The 23021-nt window shown below is 38.0% G+C and overlaps 2 protein-coding genes across 5 annotated transcripts in view; one reads left to right on the top strand and one right to left on the bottom strand.

The window, feature by feature from the left end:
- Positions 1–23021, top strand: part of LOC114683972 (zinc finger protein 420-like) — a 593185-nt gene that overhangs the window by 43227 nt on the left and 526937 nt on the right. The gene's annotated exons all lie outside the window — the stretch shown is intronic.
- Positions 1907–23021, bottom strand: part of LOC114689339 (gastrula zinc finger protein XlCGF26.1-like) — a 59389-nt gene continuing 38274 nt past the window's right edge. Inside the window, exons 1-7 of one of the 4 annotated variants that reach the window (XM_037202618.1) lie at positions 19067–19384; positions 14542–14736; positions 12399–12469; positions 8705–8793; positions 5669–5795; positions 5181–5237; positions 1907–4771 (exon numbers count right to left, since the gene is read on the bottom strand). In XM_037202618.1, the coding sequence (XP_037058513.1) occupies positions 2913–4771; positions 5181–5237; positions 5669–5795; positions 8705–8734 (2073 nt within the window). In that variant the 5' untranslated portion in view covers positions 8735–8793; positions 12399–12469; positions 14542–14736; positions 19067–19384 and the 3' untranslated portion in view covers positions 1907–2912. Of the gene's footprint in view, positions 4772–5180; positions 5238–5668; positions 5796–8704; positions 8794–12398; positions 12470–14541; positions 14737–19066; positions 19385–23021 lie in introns of those variants that run through there. The other 3 variants (XM_028863677.2, XM_028863680.2, XM_037202623.1) reach the window with 3 other exon arrangements.

The raw sequence follows: 23021 nt of genomic DNA, 5'->3' as shown, positions 1-23021 counted from the left end.
GAATTCTGTCACATGGTAGGAAAGTATAGTAGTCCAATGGATGAGGCTACAAATGGTGGTCATGAGTTTGACCTGGGAGAGACACACAGCCAGCAGGCCTCAAAGCAGCTAGGCAGAGTGTTATTCAGAAGCTGATATGTCTTTAGGACAGTCCAGATTTGTCCTATGGTATTTTCAGGACCAATATGGGTAGCTCTTCAAGTTTCTGGCTACTTATGACCATAATCTTTCTTTTGGTCATAGGGAAAACCAGCATAGATGGTAAGCCCTAGTGAAAGAGTGATGGACAAGAGAGTTGTAGGGGACTGAATTGATCTTGACACACTGATATACAGCAATTTCCTGACACCATTAGGATGAGCTGTTGATTACATGTAGGGGTCACTTGGACATTGAACATCAATAAGTTACAGCAGGTATAGATAGGTAGGAATAGAGGAGAAGAGAAGTTTAGATACAAAAGATTTTAATGTCATTTGTACACTGGCAGAAGTTTTCAACATTGAAAGTCCAGCATGTCAATTTTAGCCATTGAACTCTACTGAGGCCACACTAGTAATAGAACAAGGCTTTAAAAATATCTGAGTCCATTGAGAAAAGAGGCAGGATTGTAAAAACAACTCCACCCAAAGGAGTTTCTATATGCTCCAAGTAGGAGCTGAGAAGCAAAAGAAAACTCCAGCAGGGCATAGATAAGCTATTAGACTTCCAAGACAGAGCACAGAGACAGGAAGGACAAGGCCACAGAGGTCGGAAAGGGCTTAAGGAAGTGGTGTGGCTTAGCAGGCTGCTCCTCGGAGAAGGCAAGGAAATAAGGTGGTTTGTTCCAATAGAGGGAGAGGAGCAAGTGTGTTAATAACTAGAGAGATACCACTATGGTGGAGCTCCTGAGGGCATAGCAGGCTTCAGGACAGAATGAGAACACTTACTGAGTAGGCGAAGAGAGATGGATGGTTACATCAGGCAGAGGGAAGAGGTGTATGATGACACAGAATCTAGATTTTGAATCTATTTTTGATGGGAACAGAAAAAGATGATACATACACAGTAAGACAGTCAAATTAGCAACTTGAGTCAGTTTGAAATGTTGAGACATGGCATGGCTAAAAGGTAAGTATGGCAACTTCTGCAATGCTAATTGAAGAGAGAACTCTGGAAGGGAGTTGGGTTTGGAGACTTTTGTAAGTTAGAAGGTTGGACAGGGAATAAGGAGAGAATACAGTAATAGGTGACTGAAGGTTAACTTTTTTGATTTGTGTAAAAGAATTTCATCTGTGGCCAGAGGTACATTCCTGCATATGAATGCATGGAGGTATAGCTTTACTACTATATGAAACAAGCATTGTTTGAAATCCTATCTTTGGAAAACTGAATCCAGTGACTAGAAAACCCATACCTCTTGCCTAAGGCTGCCAAAGCCTCTACATATTGTATGTGTGGAACCCTTTTAAATAAACCAAGTCCTACAATGTCAGTAAGCACCAAGCAGTGAGCACAATCTTCATTACTTTAGTTAACTCAAATGCCTTCGCTCTAATATAGTGACTCTAACTTTCTTAATGCTCTAATTCTTTAATACAGTTCCAGGTACTTGTATGTATGTCTATCTGCATGTGGGCAGAACTGCCTGTAAATGGACAGACAAGCAGTATCTCAGTTACTAAGACCATTGGAAATATGTGTTATCCTATGGTTTTAAGGAACCCCAGTGAAAGTAGTTCGACCCAGACGGGTCACAAACCTCAGGTTTAGAACTGCTGCTTTAATGTCAATATTCTGTTTACAACATTGCAGGAAATATTAATGGGTTCAACAAATGTTTTATGAAATACTTTGCCTAGAGAGATTCAACTTATGTATCTGCCTACTCACCCCATTTGGGAACTGAAAACAGAACCAAGTCCAATTTGATGAACCAATGACCTTTATTGGAGTTACTGAAAGGAATATGGGACAAGGGACTCAAACACAGTGGCTATTGTGAAGCTTGAAACCTGCATTGATACAGCTTAAGAATACCAGACATCTGAAGAATATTGCAGATCTACATATAGGAGAGCATAGCATACTATCTTGGTGGCTCAGTTTGCAAAATCCTCTTATAAGTGGCATGATTTGTCTGACTTTCTCCATTTGAGTTTGGGATACTGAATCCTGTCAGCTTCTGGGATTTCTTAAAGCTATTATTGTGGTGTATTTCCTTGCTAAATCAACTTCCCTTCAGAATGGATCATTTTAGTCTCCGGGAACCTGTTAGGGAACATCACCTTTTTCAGGCATCTCCATTTTGTCTTCATTATGAGGGATTTATGGCTGAACAAGTAAAAACTTTAATGAAAAAGTTCCTACATTGTCACATTTTCAGAATTTCCTCAGCATAAACTCTTGATGTTTTCTAAGATTTGAAGAGTACATAAGTATTTTACAAGTTTCTCAAGTTCATAATGATTCTGTCATGTGGAGCCTTGATTATTGCTAAGAATATAGTTTGGATGAAGCAAATGCCATATTATTTCCTATGGAAACTTTTCTCCCCAATGTGGATTTTCAAATGTTTACTTAGATGTGAGAGGCAGGTAAAGGCTTTTCTCCATACTTTACATTTATAAAGCTTCTTCTTTGTATGAATTTTTGATGTGTTCCAAAGCTGGTGTTATAAACAATTTCTCACATTGACTCAATTTGTCAAGTTCCTCTTCTGTATAAATTCTCTAATAAGAGATGAGTCAACAGTAAATGATTTCTCACATTTGATAAATTTGTATGTTTTGATTCTTGTGTGTATTCTCTGATGTTTCCTCAGAGATGAGGATTTATACATGAACAATATTTGAAAGAGTTCTCTCATATGAATACTCTGGTGTATTCTAAGATTGGCTTTCTTAGAAATGCACTTGTCATTTTGATATACATTACAGTTGCAGGGCTTCTCTCATATGAATTTTTTGATGTTTTCTAAGGCTGGTTTTCTGATTAAAAGATTTCTCACACTGACTACATTCATAAGGCTTTTCTCCTGAATGAATTCTCTGATGTGTTCTAAGAGATGAGGCACTCCTAAAGGTTTTATCACATTCACTACATTTGTAAGGTTTCTCTCCTGTGTGGATTTTCTGATGAGTTGTAAGACTGCCTTTAAGGGTAAAGGATTTGTCACATTCGGTACATTTGTAAGGCTTCTCTCCTGAATGAATTCTCTGATGAGTTCTAAGACTGCAATTCTGGGTAAAGGATTTGTCACATTCAGTACATTTGTAAGGTTTCTCTCCTGTGTGGATTCTCTGATGAATTCTAAGACTACTTCTCTCAGTAAAAGATCTGTCACACTGACTACATGTGTAAGCTTTCTCTCCTGTATGAATTCTCTGATGAGTTTTAAGATTGACTTTCTTAGAAAAGAATTTGTTACATTCACTACATTTGTAAGGTTTCTCTCCTGTATGTATTCTCTGATGAGTTGTAAGATTACGTTTCAGGGCAAAGGATTTGAAACATTCACTACATTTGAAAGGCTTTTCTCCTGAATGAATTCTCTGATGATTTCTAAGTTGACATTTCTGGGTAAAGGATTTGTCACATTCATTACACTTGAAAGGTTTCTCTCCTGTATGTATTCTCTGATGAATTCTAAGAAGGACTTTCATAATAAAGGACTTGTCACATTCACTACACTTGTAAGGTTTCTCTCCTGTATGGATTCTCTGATGAGTTCTAAGATGGTCTCTCTTGGAAAAAGATTTCTCACATTCACTACATTTGTAAGGTTTCTCTCCTGTATGTGTTCTCTGATGAGTTCTAAGACTGTCTTTCTGGGTAAAGGATTTGTCACATTCACTACATGTGTAAGGCTTAACTCCTGTATGAACTACCTGATGTCTTCTAAGATTTGCACCATGGATAAAGCATTTGTCACATTCACTACATTTGTAAGGCTTCTCTCCTGTGTGTATTCTCTGATGAGTTATAAGATTACTTTTCTGAGTAAAGGATTTCTCACATTCATTACATTGGTAAGGTTTGTTCTCTGTGTGAATTCTCAGATGTGCTTTAAGATTTGAGGAGGTGGAAAGGGTTTTGCCACATTCATTACATCTGTAAAGTTTCTCTCCAGTTTGAATCCTGTAATGTCTTTTAAAGTCTGATGTATGATAAAAGCACTTATCACATTCTGACAATTTGTAGGAATTTTCTTCCCAGTGGATCTTGTAATGTACTTTGAGATGTAACAAATGCAGAAAGGATTTACCACATTTTGTACATTTATAAGGTTTTCCTGCAGTATGTGATCTCTGATGTCTACTGAGGCTTGAGTACATCTTGAAGTATTTTCCACATTTCTTGCATTGGTGTGGTTTCTTTCCACTATAGATTTGTTTCAGCACGTGTTTAGTGTCAAATACTTTATCATACTTTGTACTTTTGTGTTCTTTATTTTCTGTATGGATTCTTTGATTTTGAATAACTATGGAACAGAAATTTAAACAGTTTATACAGTCTTTATATTTGCAGTGTTCTTCAGTCTTCCCACTTTTATGTCTGTTTATGTTTGATGATTCAACAGAGGCATGACTGTGGGTAGCAAATCTGTACTTGTTGCAATTTTCTGTAGTATCATTTGTGTCATGTGGTGTACACAGGGAGAGTTCATGAACCATTTTGTCCAGATCATTACATTTATAAGCCTTCTTTTGGATATTCACATGCTCATGGACAATATGTGTTGTACCTTGATCCAAGACCTTCCCATATTTATCACATATACGATGGTACTCTGGAAAATTAGTGCAATTATGGATCAAAGGGATTCATGCATAAGCAATTCAATAACTGATGTTTTCTTAGACATGTAAAGAAGCAATTCTTAAGGAGAGAGAGATCTCTGCAATGGTCTTTATTGTTTCAAAATCATTAAATGGATATTCATAAGAGCATCCAGTCTGATCTATATCAAAGCACAGTGACCAACAATAGCCTTCTCATGCTTATATAAACACCATACCTTGCAGAAGGTAGGGCAAATAGGTGAGTGAGCAGTAAAGAACTCTGAGAAAGAAGCTCTCCGAAGGATCATTTGAAGATCTTTTTCTATTTTCTTGTTTATGTTTTTGATACAGAGTCACACTGTGCAGCTTTGGTCAGTTGGGAACCCATTATATACCCCAGGTTGGCATGGAACTCACCATATACTCTTGCATCAGCATCCAAAGTGCTAGGATTCAAATCATGCTGGGCCAGTACTAAACATAGAGAACATATGTGAAAAAGAAAATGATTAAACAAAAACAACAGCCTTTTCTCTATTAAAAATCATCTGCATTTTAATCATCAGAAATAGGTAAATAGTTTAATGCAATGGTAAAATTAAAATATTCTAATTATTATGTTTACTGTAGTATATTTCCTTGCTCTGAATATTCTATCTTCTTTGAACTTTGAAATTTTCATTAAAAACTAGATAAGAGAGTGGGATACATTACATAGAATATTGCACCGAGTATGGCATTCCAGAGAACACAGAAAAGCATAAAGAAAGCACCATGAAAAAGTTATATTGGTAACAAGTATTTCCCACATCTCTGGGGGTCTCTAGATAATTCAGACAGTTTACATATACACAAATTAGATAAATAAAAAGGATGAGTCATGAATTCTGCAAGAGCATTCTTACCCACAAAGACTAGATTGTTGTAATTCTCCAACATTACATCCATGTACAATGCCCTCTGAGCACAGTCTAGATATTCCCATTCCTCCTTTGAGAAGTCCACATCCACATTCCTGAATGATAACAGACCCTGTAATACAAAATTGCCGATGTATAATGTGCTGCTGAACAAAATGCATTCCCAGGCAAATAAACCTACAGAATAGCAGACATATTTGTGATACAGATGGGATATGGCAATTATTCAAGGACAAAAGTTTTCTATAAGTGTTGTAGGGATGTGTCAGAAGCTGAGCATTGCTGCTCTTCCATAGACAATGTATAGAAAGACAATGCTTACATATGGTCTCTCTCCTTCATGAATTCTCTGATGTATTCTAAGACTTGAGCAACAGGCAAAGGACTTATCTTATCTCTTCAGTTTTGATTCTGTAATGTCCTTTAAAGTCCTTTAAAATGTCTTTCATTTGCTAGCATGCTCATGTCACTATATGATATATTTTCACCCCAGTTCTCTGAGAGCCAATGCTTTCTTTGAAACTCTCCAGTTAGGAGGCATACATACCACACACAAGTACATTCATGAAAATATACTGATATACATAAAATCAAATTAAAGTTTAATTTTAATGAAAGATGCTTCCAATAGTCATAATGATTACTGTGTTTTCTATCTCTGTGATATAGAATATATCACAAAGTGCTAGGATTCAAATCATGCTGGGCCAGTACTAAACATAGAGAACATAAGTGAAAAAGAAAATAATTAAACAAAAATAACACCCTTTTCTCCATTAAAAACCGACTGCATTTTAATCATCAGAAATAGGTAAATAGTTTAATGCAATAGTATACATTGTATTAAACTGTAAAGATACTCTGTGAAAACAGGAGTAGTCACACAACCAGCAAACGTTTAGGGAATATAATATATTTGAGATACAGATATAGGAATGTATGATTAAGAACTCTGTGTTAATATAAGGTAGAATCCTTGTGTCACATCTTAAATGGTCAACTTATGAAGAACAATATTGCTTCCAAAGTGTACAACTGTTGTCCTGGCTGAAATATGGACACTAGCTCAATCCTGTCTGCAGGTGGGTCATACATACTCAATTGTAACATACTCAGTTGAGATCCTGAGGCCTAGATACAAATACTGCAAGTTTTCTAGAACAAAGAGGTAGAATATGGAATGCAGAATTCATGGATGAACTAAAAGTCAGATTTTTTTTTCTTAAAAAAGTAAAGAGTATAAAATCAGTACATACATCCAACATTCCAACACCCTTAGAATCAAATACTTTATGAAGATATTTCATGAGAATATTTAACAAACAATAAGTAAATACAAAATTTAGCCTTAGACATCTTATCTAGACATCAGACATATTAGACATCAGCAGTAGATATATTATCTACATTTTTCTAAAAGTTAACACAAGCAGCACAGATAAAAATTTCATGAATTTGATATAATGTTTCACTACATAAGAGTTACAAATGTAAGTGTAAATAAATGGCACATGACAATGCATTCAAATGTAGTTGAAAATTTTTCTGTGATCAAAACAAATAGATTGAATGGGGATTGTACTAACTCCTCATTAGTTTTGAATACATTATTGCTTATGACATTGACTCAATTGAAAATTTGAACTTCTAATCACAACTCTATTCTTTACTTCAGTATTTAAGCTCAGTAATCTTCCAGGATTTTAGGTTGAACAGATATGTATCATTTATAATTCTTCTTTCAACATTCAAAAACTAGACAGCTCAAGGTTATATGCTATCTCTGGCACAAATGTGCACCAGAAGAATAAATCCTGGGGCTAGAGATATGGCTCAGAGGTTAAAGAAACTCACAGTTCCTGCAGAGAATCCTAATTCAATTCTCTCTGCAACATAGCAGTTCATGACATTGCCTGACTTCAGTGCCAAGGGTTTGCAGCTCACCTAAGTGATACAGGTGCACAATGCACCATCCTTTGTACATTAAAAATGCAGATGAACACTTATATACTTAGATAAAGTATTACTATAAAATAAGAAATTAAAAACTTCTTTAGAATTCCTCCCTATGTAATACATTGCTTCAAGGAGAGAAAAACACGGGGTAGAGGGAGCCTTCTTCCTCCAAAAGAAAAGAAGAGAGTAAATTACAAGGGATAGTCATTCATGCTTGAAAATTGGTGGCTATGTGCAGTACCAAGTCAACACTCTCTAGAAAATTCTTACTAATATATTCCACTTTAAGTAGTACAAATGTGGATACAGTGGGGCTTACGACCCTCCTAAAAAATAAAACAAAAAGAGGGAGAAAATAATAATCTGTCTACTGAGAACATTCCACTGAGCATTAAACAGAACATCTCCTGAGACAAAACTTTCAAATGTCAACATACTCATCATTTCTGTGTTTTGAATGTCAAAGAGAGAAACCAGTATATTCCAATGTGAATCTGCTAACAGACACATCAATTTTATGACAAGAACAAGGGACATGCTACTTCTATCATTTGTGCCTCTATGATGCACAGGAAATATTTACTATTAAGATTTCAGACACTGATATCTTCTAATTTGACTTTTCTATACATTTCTCAGGGATGTCTTAAAAAATGATCTATGTATTTACATGTCTACATTCATAAGCCTGATTCTGGAAACCTGACCATTCCAAAATGCAATTTATATGGCACATAAAACTTTCTTTCCTCATGAATATCAAAGGATACATGTCCATCCTATGTAGAAACTGGTCATCAATATATTCCTATGAGCATCAATTACAATAGATCCTCTTTCACAATTGTAGGGCTTAAGTCATTGAAATTTATGTCCTCACAGTATAAAATAAAGTGAAACTATAAGGGGGCAAATCTAATCACTTAATTTTGATTATCTGAGGGGAAAAAAGCACATAAATCATAGAAAATAACTTTAATAACATTACCATATATAGAGAATTGAAATCTTGAATGGTTTCAACAATAAAATCAAATTTCAAAGAAAAGTAGACATGATACTGACCTGGGAAGCATTTATCAGAGAAGAATTCATTCTTCTTATTGCTTTTCTCTGAATTTTCTGTTTCAGATCAAGGTGTCAAAAATGCAAATCTAAAATTAATACAACTCTGTAATGGATAATGCCAGACCACATAAAAAGACCCCAAACCCAAAATGATTCCAGAAAACGTATAAACATTCCTACAGACAGGAGATCATAGAAGGATGTTTAGAATGGGGGAAGAAAATGTCAGTTTATATTCATGCTAAAAATCAAGTTCAAGTCAGCTTTTCTTTTTCTATCCTCTCTGAGCTCACTTTGAGGGGTATTCATGTTTTTAATACCAAGTTTCACAAGCTTCTCCTATGACAAAAAGGTATGAGTGCCCTGCCTTTTCTATAATGTGGATTTCAGCACAGATTACAAACAATGATGTGGTGGCTTGAAAGATGATGGTGCCCAACGGAGTGGCACTTTTAGGAAGTGTGTCACCGTGGAGGTGGACTTTGAGGTCTACAATGCCAAAAGTATGTTCAGTGAGAGAATTCACTTCTTGATGCCTGTGGATCAAGATTCAGAACTCTCAACTCCTTCTTTAGCACCATGCCTGCTTGCATGCCAAAATGTTTCCTGCTATAATGATTATGGACTAAACCTTCGAAACTATAAGTCAATCAATTAAATGTTTTCTTTTATAAAAGCTGCTGTGGTCATGGTGTCTTTTTACAGTAATTGAAACCCTAAGACAAATGGTAATGCTAACGTGTCTAAAACTTCTGAGTCCACTGCCTTTTCAAACATGTGGATTTCAGTACAGATTACAAATGGTGGGAATGCTACCATGACTAAAACATATCTTTCTGTAAACTCAGATTCTTGTAAGCTGCATGAAACTGACTTGAATCAACCTTTCATGTTGGTCAATTGGACTACAGATAACAACTCCTGTCAATCAACAGCCTAAGTTCCCTCTTTCCCTGGCATTCTGACTCCCCTTGCTCAACTACCAGGGCTATGGACCTAAAAGTTTCAAATGCATACCTAAGGAAAAAAAATTCACCCTAAACTCCTTAGATGTATTTTCTGCCACCAATATATATCTATCTATTCCAGCATGGTGCCAGGTCCAGGTGTCCTCTCAAAATCTGCATCCCTTACAGCTTACAGCAGCTGCAGCAGCAGCATCTTCAGAAGCTTGTGTCAACATCTGCTAAGGCAAGGCATATTTCCACTGTCAGCTACAAGCTGCATACTTCCATATGTAACAGAATCACTGCTTAAGTGTCCATTCTTCACAGTTCTCTATCTTGTTTGTTCTGTCTCCTGATCTATCTGTCTCTCTGTTTGTCCATCTCACTCTCCCCACTTCAAGATGGTCTTTTGCTTCTCTTCCAATAAACCTCTTGCACTAGATCTGTTGTGCATAATGTGTTCTCTTAGCAGCACACCTTGGAAGGGCCCACCAAAGGCACCACATCACCACTTTATCCTTTCACCTTTACATTGCTACAAATGATATATGAGAATACAAAATATTTGCAGGTGAGAAAATCACAGATCAGTTGCAATGATGGACATTGACAAAAAGATCCTCTCTGATGGATGTTGAAACACAATTCAAATTCATTTCATGCCAGGAATGTAGGACTGCCCTAATACCCACAAAACCATCAATTCAAGGCACAAAATATGTAGAATCAGTGAGAGAAGTCACACAACCATGTCAATATATCCATATTAGCATATACAGTGGCAGATGGAATTATGAATGCATGAAAGCCTGCCTGTCTACCCACCTGAAACCTGCCTCAAACATACATGAAATACAAGGGGACTAATGGAATAAAAATGGGGATAATGAGGGATGGGAACACAGAACGATGAGAAGGTAACTGCAATCTCTCTGGAAGGTCCAGACACAAAATGCAAATAGTACAACAGAGGAATTAGAACCCATGTATGAAGCTAAACTCCAGGAGCTTTGTAATATCCGAAATGGCAAAGAAAATAGATAATGCAAATAACACAGATGCCCTGATGGTAGCATTCCTACAGATGAAAGGCACTATATAAGGTAGTGGGGGGGAAAAGTCATTAATTACCCACATGTAACATTCAGTGCCACACCACCAAGCTGCCTGGCACAGTATATCTGTCCATTGATGTAGCACGGGCCCAGGAGAACTAAAGGAATGGTCAGCAACAGGCTGACCAGCATCCTTACTGTGCACTTCTATGTCTCTTCTGTAACTACTGTCCTCTCCTTTAGTCTCAGGACTGTAAGTGATTTCTAGTAATTTTGTTCATTAGGGGAAATTGTCTGCATATGAAATAATTCAGCAAATCGTTTTAGACAAAGTCCAGATAGCCAGTCAGAATCTGTGTCACTCTGGATTGCTGGAATGTGGAGGAGGTTTGGAGGAATGCAGGAGGACAGAAGGATATAAAACACTGTACAAAGGAGCTTGGGATTCACACTTTATATATACACAGGCTAATACTGTGTGTTTCAGTCTTGCATAAAAAAAAGTTGTTCCCTGGATCACAGCTTAGCGGTTACTTCTCTTGATTTCCTAAAACAATGCCAAAGTGAGAAGACAGTATTCTGTGTTATGAATTGCTATCTGATTAAGTTTCTGGCTAGTTCCAGATAAGGAAATGTGTGAAATACATTGGAAACCTGGCCAAGAGCCAATGACTGAAAGGGTGACATTCTATAGGAGAGAATCCACTCATGACATTTTAGTACATGTACAAATATTCAAACTGCCTTTACCTGGTTGTGTTCACAACTTAACCTAGTACTGCTTTCAGCCTATGCAGAGAACCTTGGTATACAATGGGCAAAATTTCAGGGATTTGTAACAGGTCTCATATACAGAATGAATGACTAATAACAGGAGAGTCATGAAGAAGAAATCCAATGACCTGCTTAAAATCCCAGGAAAGATAACAGAATTGGGGACAAATATTCTATTAGCAGAAGAATAGGGAGGATATCCACGAAACACAAAATACATCAAATAATCTTCCCAAGAACACACAGGAGAAAACTAAGATTACATGGAAGCACAAAGAATCTGAGTGTACAGAGGAACCCCAGGTACAAAGAGCAGAGCCTGAGTTGTCCTAGCTTTGATTCCAGATGACACTGCACAGTCACGTGATCACTAGAATGAGTAAGTATCAGAAGAGTTGATATACAGCCCCATGCAATAAAGTAGCAGATCCAAAAAGAAAACAACAGCAATAGCCATGTGAACGTCACCAAAATAACACAGGCATGATGCACAATAGGAAGCCTCGTCAATCAAAAGTACTGGGAAATGTATCTACATAGACAAAAAAATAGTAACTTGGTTTGATTCTCTTGAGCTATAAAGTAAATTAAAGACTTTCTTGTATGCTGGGAGAGGAAATTGGGAAAAAAAATGGGTATGTGCAATTACAAGCACACACACAAAAAATATAAAATTCAAAACAATGAAGAAATAGACTACAAAGCAGATAAACTTATGAGCTAGCTTTTCATGGTATGTTAAGTTAATAATCAGAATATATCATAAAGTAAAGAAAAAAATCACAAAGTAAAGAAATAGTAATCAATTCAATGAAGAAGCAAGTGATTTGAATAGATTATGCTAAAACACAGTTATAAGAGCAAATAAATATACATTAAAATGTTCCACACTGTTAGGCATGAGAAAATACTCACCTAATATGCACTGAACTCCCCTCCCTACAGAGTCAAATGTTCACACTCAAGGACCTCTACAACAACAAATCCTGCAGGCAATGAAAAATAAAGAAATCAGAGACGCTGTGTTAGGGAAATCCAACTTACTGCAGCCACCATGCAATCAATGTACAGCTTCTTCAACAACCACAGAAGCAAAAATTCACAAAACATTCAACTACATTGCACATGTTGTTCTGTATGAATAACTAATTACAGTGCATTCTTGCAAAAATGAAATACTGACAAACACGGGTGTGAATAGAAAAAGCAGATGAAGAAAGAAGAATGCATATATGAGAGGTGAACACTGGCACACATTTCTAATGTTCTAATTCAAATATGGGAACACAATCCAAGAGTTTATCTTAGGTAAGAATTCTAAGCAAGAAATTTGAACAGGAATGGAGAATTTTTGTAAAATAGAAAAAAATTCATGAAAAGCTGGTATGAAATTTTCAGAAAGAACAGAATTAAAAACTCTTCAGAAGTGTAAAAAAAGATCTCACAATTTCTTAAAATTATAGCAATGAAAACCCATGAGTATTGGCTTGGAGAAAGACAACAGATGATATCAATGGGAAGACAATAAAGACAGATCTAAAACCATGCTGAGATGCTAAGCAGTTTTTATCAGTGTCCTGACAGCATCATTTTAGAAAATGGGAAATGTGACTCTAAAAAGGAATAGACTCTAAAGGAAGTAACAAAAATGTCAAAAGAGAGCTATCTGGAAACAAACATAGAGGCACCAATTTTCCCAATTTTACAAGATACTAAAATTAAAGTACTGAAAATCATTTGTATTTATATGAAAACACAAAATATATATGAATATTATGGGATGTCATTACTGTCATGCAAAGTCAAGTAACTTTTCTCCTCTGAGGATTTCACTTTCCTCTGTGAGACTCACTCACACAAAGCTCACATACTTGCAGAGTAGTTTTCCTTAGAATCCTGAGGAGAACGCAGACTGGAAGAAAACTATTCTCACACACACAAAACAGACTGCTGCAATTGCGGCACATCCGGTGTCTGTACAAAGCCAGCTGAGCAGGCTGCAAGCACTGCCCCTGCTCCTGAGAGCAGTCCACAGTCACAGCACCGACTGCCAACAAATCATGAAATTAAAAACAACACAAGTGAGTGTTTGAGCCTTCTGTGTTCCTGCACTGCTGTAATCCCAGCACCAAGAAGGCAGAGACAGGCAGATCCCTTGGGGGCCCAGTTTGGTGTGCATGGCGAAATTTGAGCCAGACAAAGCCAAAAAACCAGACAACACCAATCGAATTTGTTCATGTGTTATGGGAAAATGTTTTTTTCTTAGAAAGAGGAGAAATAAGACACAGTTGAATTTTTATGGTTTGGTGATAAAAAATATTTGACCAATGCTTTCTAATTTTCTCCTAATCTATAGTTCATTTTATCACTATAAAAAGAGCATGACTTGATATCCTCTCCTAACATGCATATATACTGCACTTTTCCAGACTCTAAGGTGTAATATTAAGAACTAAGCATATGCAAACATGTTTCTGAATGCTATATTTACATCCTAATGTATGTAAGTCACAGACAGAAATTAATAGCAGAAAAAAAGTGTGCTTACTAAATGTTAATATTTACAACCATAGCTTTTAAAGCTTGCTAAACTATACTTCCTGATTCAATAAAATCTGCTGTGGCTCCTTATGTCATTAATACCTAAAAAGCTCTCTGGGGATGCCAAGTTGCCATTCCGAAAGGCCATTCAACTGAATAGACGACTGGTAAGACGGGATTTAGAAAGAATGCGTGAATTTGAATTCAAGGAGCTTTATAAGTGTCATGATGACCAAAACAACCATGTTTGCAGACAACAGGAAATGCAAATCCTTTACCAGGTCATGCTTCTGTAAATATCCTGAAGATCATAACATGAAGGAAAACATCAGGATAAGTCTCATTTCACATTATCTGATGCTTTCCAACAGGGTTAACATATCCACAGCAGAACTTCAGACTCTGTTTTCATGAGCACCTGCAGAGAACTAATCGCACCCTTGGTTCTGTTCCTACTGGTTTGGAAGCACTGCAGCTCCTGTGAGCAGGGAAGTTCCAGGACTGCCTGGAGGCTTACCGTGGTCCCCATCACTGCCTTGTTGAAAGACTCTCCCAGGCCAAACACGGACCCATGCTGCTCTGATGTGAACTGTTTCTTCCTGTCACCATGGCACTCAGGCCTCTGATGAAATTAGAGCACAGGCACAGCTGATCTGGTTTCCATATCTGTCACATGAATGTCACGGCAGTACTCGTTCCAGGGAAGCTGTGCCTGCATGTGAAAACCCCGTAAAAGATTAACCCAGCTCAAATCCCAGGATCACTGCACCACTACCTGAGATATTATAGGCAACTCTCAGCCTTGGAAGAGGCAGAGTCAGTTTTCTTCAAAGATATGGCTCATGCACATGAAACTAGGAAGTAGACACAGTAATTTAAAAGAACTGTGAAAATGGAAATGTGAGGAAGTATCATGGGAGTACCTAATTGGAAGGCACCGAGGAAGACGGGGTGAGTTTGAACAAAGACATGATATATACATGAATGAAATTCCCAACACAATAAAAACCAATACATATTGCTGACTTGGCATTAATTGCTTCAGTTTGGCCATTTCAAATCATATATCCAGGCTCCACACTGACTCTCACACTAACAGTGACACCTCCATGTTCTTTCCTGTCCTGTTATCTTGACTCCTCATGAAACACCTCTACATCATTTACTGTTTCTTTTTCCTAAGATTTATGTATTTTATGTGCATGGGTGTTTGGCTGCAGGGGCCATAAGAGGACAACAGATAATTTGGAACCTGAGTTACAGAGGCTGTTAAGTCACCATGCATGTACAGGAAATTAATCCTGGAAACTGCTAGAACAACAAGTGCTCTTAACTGCCAAGCGACCTCTCCAGCACTTGGTTTATTGTGCCTAAATTAGCTATTGTGGAGACATCAGTCAATGAAGAGTGAGACAGAAGTCATGGAGTCCTGAGGACACTTTCTTAGATTATCAGAGTGTCACTCATGAAACACAGTGACAGAGAAGTGGGGGGACAAAGACACACTGAGGAGTTTTGGCAGCAATAGGTGCTGGTTGTCAAAGACATTTGTCCATAATAGCATGGCTGAAGGCTTACAGGTAGACGAATAAGTCAATCTGAAATAGGACATGGAGAGATATTTAAAAGGTTATGTAAAAATTAGGGGGCTGGAGAGATGGCGCAGAGGTTAAGAGCACTGGCTGTTCTCCTAGAGGTCCTGAGTTCAATTCCCAGCAACCACATGATGGCTCACAACCATCTTTAATGAAATCTGGTTCCCTCTTCCAGCCTGCAAGAATACAGGCTGAGCACTGTATGCATAATAAAGAAATACTTAAGAAAAAAAAAGTGTTGTGTAGAAATTATTGAAATAGAGACTAGAAAACAATACAATGAGTCAAGGAAACAGACTTGTTTCTGTAAATTGAAGAAAGTATGGATGAAGCATTTTTCACCTAATCCAAAAATAAAAGAACGAATCTCCAAGTAATAGAACTGAAGTTGAAAAAAGGACACTGCAGTGTATCCCAATGACATCAGAGTTACCTTATAGAGTATTGTGGAAAGTCATACACACACACACACACACAAAAAAAATTGGAATTGAAGAAAAAATGGACAAGCTACTAAAAAGAAGTGAAAAACTCAACCTGCTAAAGTATAACGCTAAAAAGGCATTAAACAGTGCTGAGATTGAAGCAAGAAGTTTCCTTAACTGTATCTGAGGATGGAACAGATTAGGAACTGAATTCTCCTTTCCTTTAGAAAAACCTTATAATTATACCATAAGGAGAATATTGCATAAAACACACACACACACACACACACACACACACACACACACACAAAGGTAGAAAGTCATCATACAAAGCTAGCTTTACAACAATACCCAAAGCAGGTGAGGCTAAATACCCAAAGCAGATGAGCCCAAACAAGTACATGCAGAGAAAAACCACAGACCAGATTCTAGAATCAACATAGACACAGAGATTGTCTCTAAATTACATGGAAATGGAATGCAAGCTGATTTAATACCAAGAATGCAACACTGTTTCAACACATAAATTAATCAATGCTAGACACCAAATATGTAGACTCAGTGAGAGAAGAAAGATGATCATATCATTAGATCCAAGAAGGGCCTGTGGCAAAGTATCATATCTGCTCATTATCAAAGTTCTGAAGAATATTACAAAAAAAGAAATATGCTTCAGCATAATAAAGACAATCAGACATAATCCTAAACTTAACAATACAGAAGGAAAACGAATCATTTTGCCCTAATCAAGAAAGAGAAGGATGACTTCCACACTCAAAACATTGCATCATTGGGTACACTGTTCAAGGACAGAGAAAATTTTGCAGACCACTCACAGTGTCTAAAAAATATCTTAAGACTCCCCATGTCAAAAATTGCTATGCAGGCTGGGGCTGTAGAGAAAGATATCAATGGCCATACCCAGATTTGGATCTTGTGTGCTGTAATACCAACCTGCCAGGAAAGGAACACCCATTGGTGTCATTTTGGCAAGACTATTGTTGGTAACAGAAGGCCTTCTGGTTTCATCTGAAGCTGGCAGATTTCCACAGAAGGAAATACATGGATGGTACTAGGAACCTGGCCAAAAGCCAATGATGGTGAAGGTCACAGACCCTAGGAGGGAATCCACTACTGACATTCCGATACATGTACAAATATTCAATCTGCCTTTTACTTGTTCTGTTCACACCATACCTTGGTGTTGCTTTTGGCCTGGGTCTAAGAAACTTTGTTCTCAATGGGCAACAGTTATTTCAGAAACTCATAACCCATCAAATAGTGAGAACAACTGACTGCTTACTGAACAGGCTATAATGGGAATTCCATCTTCTCAAATCTAAATTACAGAGAATATTCCAGAAGAGGAGGTAAAAGATTTTAAGGGCTGGAGGAGGAAAAGGTGACATGTGAAAAAGTCTAGCCGTATGTCATGCCAGTTGGAATTATGGATGCATTATGGCCTGGATACCTGGCCCAAACCTGCCTAAACCATATGAAATATGAGGAAGAAAACTGGGAAGGAAACATGTCTACCCAGAGATAGGACAGAGGGTAACAAGGGGTAATGGTGAGTGAATAAACCTATGAAATCACTAAATATCATTACTTATTATTCACAAAATGTATACAAATAGAACTTAAGAGGAGATACCAATGTCTATTTGGTGGTAGAACTTTTGTTTGACACTATCTGATTTTGCTTCTATTTATTTAAAACTGAACAGTAACAATTAAAAAAAAAGATGTAAAAAAAAAAAGCAAAAACCTAACCAAGCACAAAAAAGACTTTTAAAATAGAAACGAGTTCACTGAAAGAATAGAGGATGACCCTGGAAGATGGGAAAAACAGGCATCTACATGGAATAGAATACAGTATGGTGAAAATGACAGTGTTAAAATCTATGATTAACTCAGAGTCCATGACAATCAAGCTGCCCATGATTTACTTCACAGGTACAGTCAGGAGACTCCTACAAATTTACATTATTCATAAATCACAAAAATACGAAAGACCCTAAGAGCGCAGAGCAAAGCTTGAGTCATCGCAGCTGTGATTTCAGAAGACACTGCAGACCCACGGGAACAACAGCACCATGGCAGCGGCAGAAGAGCAGACGCCTAAAGCAGTAAGAGCAGCAGATCCAGAACCAATCCAACCTGCTGTGACCAACTGAATTTCACCAAAACGCCATTAACGTATGTTACTCAATAGAAAGCCTTGTCAATCAGTGTTGTTGGGAAAGGAAAATATCCACATATAAAAATGAAAATAGGTGAAAAGCAAGGAACTGGTGAAATTTGACTGTGTGCAATTGAAAACTTTGCTTAGAAATGGTAATGACTGAAAGTATGAAGAAATAGTCTACAGAATGGAGAAATGTATTATCAAACATTTCATTAAACAATACATAAATATCCAGATTTTATCAAGGAGCCAAAAAAAATCAAAAGCAAATGTTAATATCGAGAAATAACGCCCCCAAAATTGACAACGTACAAAAGCTTTGGCATAACCTAAATATAAATAGCACACGTTCCACACGGTTAGTCATGAAGAAAGTGTTCATCTAATGTACACTAAGATCTCTCGGCCCAGTCAGTGTCCACACTCAAGGTCCTAAACAAATACAAACACTGAAGACAAGGCAGAAGGAACACAGAGAGAGTCTCACGCCACATGCTACAGGTCTAGGGAAAGAGCTTTATTGGGGGCGGAGGATGAGATAAAGAGCGAAAGTCCGTCTCGGAGTGGGCACGTGTCAGAGACGAGAGCAAGCGAGGAGCATGAGAGAGAACTGTGATGGACGGACACTTTTAAGGGGTGCGCCTGGAGCATAGGGAAGCACCCAGCTTCTAGTGATGGAAATGACGGCGCTTGGCCGCAGTGATGGCATAAGCTGCGCCGCCTCCGCCACCGCCAAGGGCAAGCCCGGGGGAGCTGACAGCGTCCTTCTGAGCAGCCTCCGCTCGCACCCCCGGTCCCTCCCCTCCCGTGTCCCAGCCCCGCAGCTCCTCTGACCTGGGAGGTTCCAGGGCCGCCGGGCTGCAGTTCCCGCCACTGCGCTGCTGACTGGTGACTTTCCCAGGCCGCCCCGCGCGGCGACTGCGGCTCCGGGGAGATTTCAGCGTACACGAATTCCTTGCCGGGTCTTTACATGCAGTTCCGGACCACGGTGCTTCTGAGTCCAACAGGGAATGGTGGAATTTCCTGTCACTTCTTCCTGGTTCCTTGGATAGGCGCCGCCTGGCTCCGCCCAATGCACCCCAGCTTCTGGTTACGTGTTTCCTACAACGCACCAGCCCAGGGCACTTATTTAGTTTCCAAATTCCACCATGCTGTTTTCCCCTCCTCTCTGCTGCCCCCTCCCCCGCTGCCCCCGCCTCGAACTCCTCTGATTGACAGGTGTCTCCGCCCCATGGGGGACCCTTCTCTCCCACTCGGTCTCAGGCTGCCTTCCACACAGCTCCAGCTGTCAGGCTGCCCTGGACCCGCTCTGCACAGCCTCCCCACATGCTCGCTGCCAGCCTAGGGTCTCTGAGTATCCAGGCTCTCTTGGAATTCACTATGTAGAGCAGACTGCGCTTGACTGACAGAGAGCCATCTGCCTCTGCCTCCAGAGTGCTGGGATTAAAGACATGCATCACCACTCATGATGGAATTCACCAGACATTTTGAAATGTACAAATAAGGGTTAGAAATGTAATCAGAATTTATTGTCTTTTCTGTCAAAAGCTGAAATAAGACACAATTCCATTTCAAAAAAAAAAAAAAATGTAAAGAAGCTACTTGGGAGAATTTCAAATTTCTCAAGGGTCAACAACACTTTGGAGGTCAAAATGTTAAATAACGGTTTCATTTGGTGCTCAAAATTGTGTCCACGTTTTCAACTGAGTTGTTTTAACTTAGCCATTGTCATAAGTATATGAGGTGAGGTCTGACCAGTCAAACACTAGCCCCTTTCCAGTTAGGAAGGAAGTCCTGGTCGGACCCTTGCTGAATCTGTTTGCATGCTGGACTTGGCACAGCTATGCTTGCTCCCACAGAAGTAAGATTTTTTTTACCTCGCCATTATTTTGAGATGATCAGACCCATTCCTAACATTAAAGAAGCTTAATTTTCTATTTCTGCTTTAATGTCCTTTGCCTGAGTGTAATGGAATACTCACCTTCTATATTGTCTCATGTATGAATATAAACATACTAGTAATGTGCCAGTTTTCACTGGTCATTTATGATTTTACTTTCTTTCTTTTGTTGATATTTGAATTCCAGTTGGTGCAAAAATAAAATTTTCCGGCATTGATCTTTCTAGGCTTAAAATTTTGTTCTCTTTCTAAGTATTTTTTTTTTTTGTGGTCTGATTGTTCTTTATTTTATATCTAGAATCCACCTATAAGTGAGTACATACCACGACTGTCTTTCTGGGTTTGGGTTACCTCACTCAGGATGATTTTTTTCTAGTTCCATCCATTTGCCTGCAAATTTCATGCTTTCATTGTTTTTCTCTGCTGAGTAGTACTCCATTGTGTATATGTACCACATTTTTTTCATCCATTCTTCCGTTGATGGGCATCTAGGTTGTTTCCAGGTTCTGGCTATTACAAATAGTGCTGCTATGAACATAGCTGAGCATGTATCTTTATGGTATGAATCAGCATTCCTTGGGAATATGCCCAAGAATGGGATGGCTGGGTCTTGAGGTAGTTCGATTCCTAATTTTCTGAGAAACCGCCATACTGATTTCCACAGTGGTTGTACAAGTTTACATTCCCACCAACAGTGGAGGAGTGTTCCCTTTGCTCCACATCCTCTCCAACATTGGTTGTCATTGGTGTTTTTGATTGTAGCCATTCTGACAGGTGTAAGGTGGTATCTCAGAGTCGTTTTGATTTGCATTTCTCTGATGATTAAGGATGTTGAGCATTTATTTAAATGTCTTTCAGCCCTTTGTAGTTCTTGTTTTGTGAATTCTCTGTTTAGCTCGTAAGCCCATTTTTTAATTGGACTGTTCAGTACTTTGATGTCTAGTTTCTTGAGTTCTTTATATATTGTGGAGATCAATCCTCTGTCAGATGTGGGGTTGGTGAAGATCTTTTCCCATTCTGTTGGCTGTCTTTTTGTCTTATTGACTGTGTCTTTTGCCCTGCAAAAGCTTCTCAGTTTCGAGAGGTCCCATTTAATAATTGTTGTGCTCAGGGTCTGTGCTATTGGTGTTTTATTTAGGAAATGGTCTCTGGTGCCAATGCATTCAAGAGTGCTTCCTATTTTCTTTTCTATTAAGTTTAGTGTAACTGGATTTATGTTTAGGTCTTTGATCCACTTGGACTTGAGTTTTGTGCATGGTGACAGATATGGATCTATTTGTAATCTTTTACATATTGACATCCAGTTATGCCAGCACCATTTGTTGAAGATACTTTCTTTTTTCCATTGTATAGTTTTGGCTCCTTTGTCAAAAACCAGGTGTTCATATGTGCATGGATTAATGTCAGGGTCTTCACTTCGATTCCATTGGTCCGTATGTCGGTTTTTATACCAGTACCAAGCTGTTTTTATTACTATAGCTCTATAGTAGAGTTTGAGGTCAGGGATGGTGATGCCTCCAAGGGTTGCTTTATCGTATAGGATTCTTTTAGCTATCCTGGGTCTTTTGTTTTTCATATAAAGTTGAGTATTTTTCTTTCCAAGTCTGTGAAGAATTGTGTTGGGATTTTGATGGGGATTGCATTGAATCTGTAGATTGCTTTTGGTAAGATTGCCATTTTTACTATGTTAATCCTACCTATCCATGAGCATGGGAGATCCTTCCATTTTCTGATATCTTCTTCAATTTCTTTCTTTAGAGATTTAAAGTTCTTATCAAAAAGGTCTTTCACTTGTTTAGTTAGTGTTATCCCAAGGTATTTTATATTATTTGTGGCTATTGTAAAGGGTGATGCTTCTCTGACTTCTTTCTCAGCCCTTTTATCATTTGAGTATAGGAGGGCTACTGCTTTTTTTGAGTTGATCTTGTATCCTGCCACTTTACTGAAGGAGTTTATCAGCTGTAGGATTTCCCTGATAGAGTTTTTGGGGTCACTTATGTATACTATCATATCATCTGCAAATAGTGAAAGTTTGACTTCTTCCTTGCCAATTTGTATCCCTTTGATCTCCTTTTGTTGTCTTATTGCTCTAGCTAGAACTTCTAGTACTATATTGAATAAATATGGGGAGAGTGGACAGCCTTGTCTTGTTCCTGAATTTAGTGGTATCGCTTTGAGTTTCTCTCCATTTAATTTGATGTTTGCTGTTGGCTTGCTATAAATTGCTTTTATTATGTTTAGAAATGTTCCTTGTATTCCTGATCTTTCTAAGACCTTTATCATGAAGGGGTGTTGGATTTTATCAAAGGCTTTTTCAGCATCTAAGGAGATGATCATGTGGTTTTTTTCTTTGAGTTTGTTGATATGGTGTATTACATTGACTGATTTCCGTATGTTGAACCATCCTTGCATCCCTGGAATGAATCCTACTTGGTCATGATGAATGATTGTTTTGATGTATTCATGGATTCTGTTTGCCAATATTTTGTTGAGTATTTTTGCATCAATGTTCACGAGGGAGATTGGTCTATAGTTCTCTTTCTTTGTTGCATCTTTGTGTGGTTTGGTTATCAGGGTAATTGTAGCCTCATAAAAAGAGTTTGGTAGTGTTCCTTCTGTTTCTATTGTGTGGAACACTTTGAAGAGTATTGGTATTAGTTCTTCTTTGAAAGTCTGGTAGAATTCTGCACTGAAACCATCTGGTCCTGAGCTTTTTTTGGTTGGGAGACTTTTGATGACTGTTTCTATTTCTTTAGGGGTTATTGGTCTATTTAAATGGTTTATCTGGTCTTGATTTAATTTTGGTATGTGGTATTTATCCAGAAAATTGTCTATTTCTTCCTGGCTTTCCATTTTTGTGGAGTACAGGTTTTGAAGAATAAAAAAAAA

This window comes from Peromyscus leucopus, chromosome 1 (assembly GCF_004664715.2).
Source record: "Peromyscus leucopus breed LL Stock chromosome 1, UCI_PerLeu_2.1, whole genome shotgun sequence".
NCBI lineage: Eukaryota > Metazoa > Chordata > Mammalia > Rodentia > Cricetidae > Peromyscus > Peromyscus leucopus.
This window is presented reverse-complemented; position numbering and strand designations above follow the sequence as displayed.